The sequence below is a fragment of the Lactuca serriola genome, chromosome 9 (assembly GCF_051521515.1).
Source record: "Lactuca serriola cultivar US96UC23 chromosome 9, Lser_US96UC23_V15, whole genome shotgun sequence".
Lineage (NCBI taxonomy): Eukaryota > Viridiplantae > Streptophyta > Magnoliopsida > Asterales > Asteraceae > Lactuca > Lactuca serriola.
The window spans coordinates 121,316,472-121,323,919 of record NC_136416.1 but is presented as its reverse complement, the minus strand read 5'-3'; the positions used below and the strand labels follow the sequence as shown (position 1 = coordinate 121,323,919).

General features: G+C 36.9%; 1 protein-coding gene across 1 annotated transcript; it reads right to left on the bottom strand.

The window, feature by feature from the left end:
* Nucleotides 1–5,054: 5,054 nt before the first annotated feature.
* LOC145076068 (protein FAR1-RELATED SEQUENCE 5-like) lies at nt 5,055–6,362 on the bottom strand. Its single transcript, XM_079022077.1, has 2 exons — nt 6,270–6,362; nt 5,055–6,128 (listed from the first exon to the last, which is right to left on the bottom strand). The coding sequence occupies exons 1-2, from the start codon at nt 6,360–6,362 to the stop codon at nt 5,055–5,057; spliced, it is 1,167 nt and encodes a 388-aa protein (XP_078878203.1).
* Nucleotides 6,363–7,448: the final 1,086 nt, after the last annotated feature.

The window sequence follows — 7,448 nt, the reverse complement described above, 5'->3', positions numbered from 1 at the left end:
GCGATAACAATTCAGTATGAGCGGTCTATCAGGGAGACAGACCCTCTCGAGACTGCGGAATTTGGACGGAGTAGATGTGATCTTGTTGCAGGAAGTTCATTCATCTTCAGGTTCTAGGACCTTGCGAAGGCTGTTCACGGTTACCCTGGGAAGGCTAGGGTGTGCCCAGGATGATGACCATGTTAATTGAGTGGTTTGGCGCATAAGAAATGGTAAAGAATGATTTCGAGGACGAAATCTAATTTAAGTGGGGGAGAGTTGTAACACCCCATTTATTTATTAGATAAATAAATAAATTAACGAGTGTATAGTAGCCCTTAAATCGATGTTTATATAGCAAGGTGTTGGTTTTAGGAAGCCAATGCCTTAAGTTGGATATTTCGGGGGCTAAAGTATGAGTTTGGGATTTATTTTGTAAAGATCTTAGAAGACACGGGGATATTTGGTAAATATTAGACCTAATATGAAAGGATTTATGAAAACAGGGTCTAAAGAGTAAATTATGGACCTCATTTGACAATAATTGTTGAGGGAAGGGCCACTTAGTAAATGTGGGACTTAATTTGAAAGGGATTTTCGAGGTCGGGGTTTAAATGGTAACTATGGGGGTTTATTTTTAAAGAAAAGGGAAAGGAGGGACTAAATATGGTATTATGGAAAGTAGCTAAGGCCTTTATCAGCCGCCACTCTCTCTTTGACCAACTCCGGCCGCCGCTGCATAGTTAAGTTCCATCACCACCTGCTACTTCGCAACTGGAGTGCCACCACCACTGATGTACCTCCCTCTGCCGGCGATAATGAGAACCACCAGCTTCTGAGACCGTTCCATAGCAATCGAACCGTCGAGACCAGCCGTCGTCCTCGTTTCTGCAACCAATAAAGAAGAAGGCTATCGATGGAAGCTGTGACGGTGAGCTACCGGAAGAAACAAGTCGAGGGCTATCGTGGTCACTGCTCTCGATGGCAGACTGAGTCGTTTTTCCCTCCCCATACTTCTTCTGTTACGATGGTCACAGGTCCGCTGCCCGCTTGTGCTCCGGTCACTGTTTGCCACCCGAGAGGCGGTCGAGTTCGTGTCTCACGTAGGTTCAATGGTGTTGTTGTTTTAGATTCATGGGGTGTGTTGCTGCTTGAGGGGAAACTAAGAGAAATCACCGCCACCACCGTGAGGTGGTGGCTGTCATCGCCAAAACCTTCGCTTTCGGCCGCCATACGCCACCAAGAAGGTGGTTGGGTCCTTTTGCAACCAGAGCATGTGTATGTGGCTGTGTTTTTCCACTGTTAGTGTGCGATGTGTGTGTTTGGGATGTTTGTGTCACCGGAAAGCAAGTGCACCACCATGGCAGCCAACCATGGTGGTTGCCAACGGTTGAAGCTTTTCTGCCTCCATTCGCCACCACCGGCCGCTACTAGGTTGTTGTGTATATGTGTTTCTATTAGTGTGTGTGTGTGTGATTATATGGGGTTTTAGCATTGTAAAATGTAACACAAAAGAAGAGTAATGAAAAGAAAACTGAAAACCACTACCATAGGGTGGTGGATGCCGCCACCAGCCGCCGTGTCGGGTGGCGGTGTGCTTAGTTGTGTTGGGATTTTTTTGGATGTTTGGACAAAGGAATAAAACCCTAATGGGCCTACTAAACCCTAATGGTCCCAATGAAGCCCTATTGGACCCAAAAGCCGAAACATGTGACTAATGGGTGTAATAAACCCTAATTGACCTAAAGAAAACCCTAATGCACTTAAGGACTTGGTTTTGGGCCTATTAGGCTAAGATGGGATTGGAAACCCGAATTAGGGTTTAGAAAACCCTAATATTGGATTTATGGGCTTAAACTTATCGGGACCCACATTTGGGCCATTGGTATGGAAATGTGCATTAAGCCAAATCACACCATATGAGTTATTTAGAAGAGTGGTGGACTTAATGGATTAAGTCCTTAATGGGTTAAGTGAGAAACACTTAACCCTAATCGTCATTTTATGTGAAACACTAATTTCACTTGCGTTTATTATTGGGCCTTTTATTGGGCCTTGATGATTGGATTATTAATGGGCCATCCAAGAACAATCAATGGACTAGAACAATTAGATGGGCTTTAGGTAAGGCCCATATGAAGGTTTGGGCCCAATTTAGAAAATTGGGCCATAGTCTGGGCCTTAATGGTTATATGATATTGGGTCATTAGAATGTCAATGTCGGACTGGACTTTTGGTTGGGCCTTAAAATAAGGCCATGTAAAGGCTTGGGCCCAATTTGGAAAATTGGGCCATATGTTGGGCTTTGACTCATAGTTGACTTTTGGGCCTTTAGATTGGGCCTTGGGCTTGAATAAACCTAAGTTAGGGGTAAAGTAGTATTTACCCCCAAGTATGTATTTATGGTTATGAGTTGGAACCCAATTATTAATTTGGTGATGTTTTGATATTGACAGTTCGGGAATTTGTTATCCAGCAGCTGGGGGTTATGTCTACGAGACTTCACCAGTGTGAGGTGAGTTACCTTTGAGTAGAAATTGGTCTAAGGCACCGAGGCTGACCCACTAATAGTTGATTAAAGTTAAGATGATTTTCTTTGTGATAATTGTCTGGTTTGCTATTACTTGATGTGTTCTATGTGCCAAAATATTATGTCTATGTGATAATGGTAGTAAGAGGGGAATAGTCCCCCGATCGGTTGTTAGGACCGAAGGGTAGTTCGGACACCCCAGATATGTCTGACAGCATGTTTATGATATGTTATTATGTGATAGTAGTAAGGGTGAAATAGTCCTCGTGACCGGGTGAGATAGACCGGAGGGTAGGCATGCACCCCAGAATGGCTTGACATGGGTAGTCAGCACCCCAGAATGGCTTGATACGGGTAGTCAGCATCCCAGAATGGATTGACATGGGTAGGTCGGGCACCCCAGAATTGCCCAACAGTATGTATGCTATGTGATTGTATGGTATGTGGTATGATGAGGGAACTCACTAAGATTTGTGCTTACAATTTTCAGTTTTGTTTTCAGGTACTTCGTTTTCAAAGGAAAGGAGCCGGCTCGATCGCAGCACATCACACTATGGTTTTTCCGTACATGAGATCTTTGGGATTACACTCTTATATTGTTTATGATAACATGTTTTGATTATTTCTACTTTGGTTTTGACATGACATGATATTATGGTTGTTTCTTATATTTTTGGTTTTATAATAACTTATTTTAAAAAAATGAAATTTTTGGCCTTGAATTTTGGGATGTTACATTTTTTATATATTTTTAGGTTATTAAACTTGCAAAAATAGGTTAAATATAATTTTTTTTTATATATTTTTTATGTTATTTGTATGTAATTTATTAAAATCGTTTTATTTAAAAATATTATAACAAAAGACTACAAATATGACATACTGATAATAAAACAAAATTTTGAAAGCAATACATATCAAAAGAGTTCAAATACATTCATACTTAATCCATGATATGTATCCAAGGTTTTTAGAACTACGAGGCCTATGTTGATTGTATAATTCAAAATGCGACCAATACATTGTTTTCCAGAAAAGATGTAGACGAGCTTTTATGAGCATTCCAATATGTTGTGGTGGGAGGCATTAGGTAATTTCCTTTTAAAGACATCGAAATATATTATGCCTGCCTACAAGTGCCACTATAATGCTTCGATGAGGTTGAAACTCTTCAGGACCTCTCCAAAGAGGGAAGCAAGTTGTAGATTGTTCATGGCTTTGACAATGAACAATCACACCAAACTTGTTGGCAATCAAGTAACCAGTCAAAGGCATAATCATCCAATGTTGCAAATATGTAGGTGATTCGAACCAACACAAAGACTCGTATACCTCATTGAACCCATTAGTAAAAAACTTGTTGGTATGCATAAAATTGACTTTGTAACTCTTCAAGCAATTGTTTCCGAATGTATAGCCATTGATCTTCATTGTGCCCTAGACTAACAGCTACCGCTCGATACCTACGGTTTTCATCACCAAGTACATCTTGTATATTGTCGATGTAATCATGAAATACATCAGGAATGCTCTTCATTAGGAATGGATCATGCATCTGTGGTACTTCATTTAAGTCATTGTCGTATGAAGAATTATGCCTTTCAGGTTCTTTATTTAAATCCAACCCAATGAACTCTAATGTGGTAGAGTCGTTGCATCTAGGAGGAGCTTGATTTGGAGGGTTGACATTCTTTTTATGTTGTTTCTTCATACTCGGCCGTCCGCATGTATTATTTTGAACTGTGGGTTCTCCAATATCAATTGTGCGCGGATCATATATCTTTTTTAGTTTTTTCAAATATTTTTTTTCCTGCTTCTGACTGCTTGTTGAAATTTTCTTTATACTTTTCAACTTCATCGTCGCAACAAATATCGCCTTTTTTCATTCTTCGTGTCAGAAATACTAAGCTTTCTCCAAAAGATATCTATTAAATCCAAGGGTATTTCTTCACCTGTATTAAAATACAAAATAAATATATTTGTAATATTTAAAATTTTATATATGTTGTAATTGAACATACTAACCTAAGTTTGAGTAAACAGAAAGCATGCAAGCACATGGTAACCCACAACTGGTACGGAGTTTGCAACCACAATTTGAGGAGTCCAGCTTTGACACATTTAACCTTTGGAGCTCTCCAAATATTATATCAAGAGCTTCGTTTGAAACAAAAACTCTCAGTAACCCGAAGCAGTACAAATTGTGATGCTTATATTGAAAAATTAAGCTTTTTTCAAAGCTTTCATTAATTTAAGTGAGTTATGACTGCACAATTTCATTAAATCGTTGCACAAATCTATTGAGATTAGAATTTGCAGAGTCCAAAAATCTCTTTAAATTGGCATGTGCACTCTCGACTCTATTGGTTGTGTTGTTTCCAAAATTAAGATGTTGATGAATCCAAACACATACAAACATTTCTTTGTACTTGTTCAACCAAGTATCTTCTATGTATTTCAAAACACCTGAAGGTTATGATTTAGAAATATAGTTAACAAATACGTAAATAAATAATAATATGAAGGTTATGATTTAGAAATATAGTTAAAAAACAAGCTTATGTGGATATTTTATCAACATTGATTGAAGTTGCATGTAGTTTTCCGTGTAATCCATCAATGTTGGAGACTCAACTAGTAAGTTCCATAATGATCTAAAAGAGCATCGATCATCTTCCAACATGATAATTTTGTTGCAATGCTTCAAAATGTTTTGTTCAATATGCCATCTACAAAGTAATCGGGCAGCATCTGGAAAAACTGTTTCACATGCGTTGATGAGTGCCAACTCTATGTCTATGATTATTACACGTGGGTGCATACACGTATCAAGCGTCGAATTTAGACAATTTAACACACAAGTATAGTTGGCCTCCTTTTCTCTATGTATAAAGGAAAAGCCTACAGAGAAGGTCTTTTGAGTTGATGTCATGCCAACAATTTGAACCAACGGCTTATTATATTTGTTGGTTTTGTACATGGCATCTATTATCAACACATGTGGAAATGCACGCCATATCTTCCAAGATGTTGGATGAACGAAGAATAAATTTTCTAACTCATTTGAATCCCTTGTAGTAAACTCATAGACATAATCATTGGTATGTAAAAGGGACATAACAACCTGTATTGGAGTTCTTCCTGCTTGCTCGTGCATCCGAATCTTTTGTTGTGCATTGTATATTGTTTTAATTGTCGACACATTGTTTTCGTTTTGAACCTTCAATGTTGACAGAATTTCACGTGACGCCACGTTTTTTCTTGTTAAATTATCCACCAAACGAGTCTCATCGACAGATAACCATCTTGCAAAAGGATGACCCTCCATATGTTGTGTCGGTGGATGATTATGTTCATCACATATTACCCTTAGCATCCATTTATCATGTTCTTTTGAATACTTTCCTTCCAGTTGAAATTGACAATTAGTCCTTTTACTTCCAGATGCTCTACAAGTATACTCTTTAGGTTTATATTCTCTACCATGATCACATATAAGTATGATTGTATGCACGAAGCCGTTCCCATATGCCTTTGATCTTCTAGTAACAATGACATATCCTAAAGAATGTGCGGTGTTTTTTGTCCATTCTAATAATTCCTGGCAAGACTTGAACTTCTGCAATCAAATTTCAAGTGATTTAGTATATATATTGTATTTAAAAGCATTATAATTGATATATATATATATATACATATATATATATATGTATATATATATATATATCAATTATAATGCTTTTAAATACAATATATATACTAAATCACTTGAAATTTGATTGCAGAAGTTCAAGTCTTGCCATGAATTATTGGAATGGACAAAAAACACCGCACATTCTTTAGGATATGTCATTGTTACTAGAAGATCAAAGGCATATGGGAACGGCTTCGTGCATACAATCATACTTATATGTGATCATATATATATATATATATATATATATATAGTATTTATAAATCTCTAAAAAACAGATAAATAATTAGAATATTGCACAAAAATAAAAATGAAAAGTACATAAAAATATATATTTTATAAAATTTTAATACTAAAAAAACTTATTTAAATAAATTTTATAAGAAAAGACATATTTTTTAAGAAAAAAAATCCAATTTTCGTTTTAAAAATGCTCAATTTTTTTAAGCCCAACCCAATTCATTTAAAACCCTAAACTAACCACCTATAAATTAGAAACTAAACCCTAAAATCTAAAACTCTTATCAGCCGCCTATTCTCTCTTCCTCACAACCCAAGCACAAGCAGCTCCATCGGCCGACTAGGAGCAACATCCACCGCCGGCAGCAACATCTACCCCTATGATTTTCCGATCTCAGTTACCAACAAAGGGAAAACGACAACCAAAGAATTTGTCTCCCCTCATCTCCGCCATACCTCCCTCTTCATCCACCGTACACATATGAATTTCCGGCAGCACCCAAACGTCGTCACTCATCTCCTTCACATGTATATGTCCCTCCCTGGTCTCTTTCTTTTTCAAAAACTTTGACATTCGAACCACCACCTATCAATTTCTCTCCCTCCCTCTCTCTCTCTCTCTCATTTTCTGTTTGGATCGGAGGTGGTGACGGCAGTGTTTAGTGGAGGTGGTAGGTTGCCGGAGGTGACGGATAATACAGTGGATAGAAAAAAAAATTTACAATAATATCAATTTTACCTTAAGTTAAAAACAGAAGCCATTGTTGTTTGTTTACATTAAAAATGTTTTGATTTTATATTAGACGTGTTATAGTTGCATTAGCAGCTATTAAGAGCATACATTTTTCAATGTTTGAAATTTGTAAATATCAATGGTCAAAATTGTAAAGATCAAAACTGAATTTGTAAATATCAACATTGAATTTGTTATGATATATATATATATATATATATATATATATATATATATATATATATATATATATAATATGTTGTGATATTAAT

Bases quoted from the DNA above. Each gene is read 5' to 3' on its own strand.
- LOC145076068 (XM_079022077.1), bottom strand. From the start codon at position 6,362: ATGACATATCCTAAAGAATGTGCGGTGTTTTTTGTCCATTCCAATAAT. The intron at 6,129-6,269 runs GTATATATATTG...ATTTGATTGCAG, and splicing joins ATCAAATTTCAAGTGATTTA to AAGTTCAAGTCTTGCCAGGA.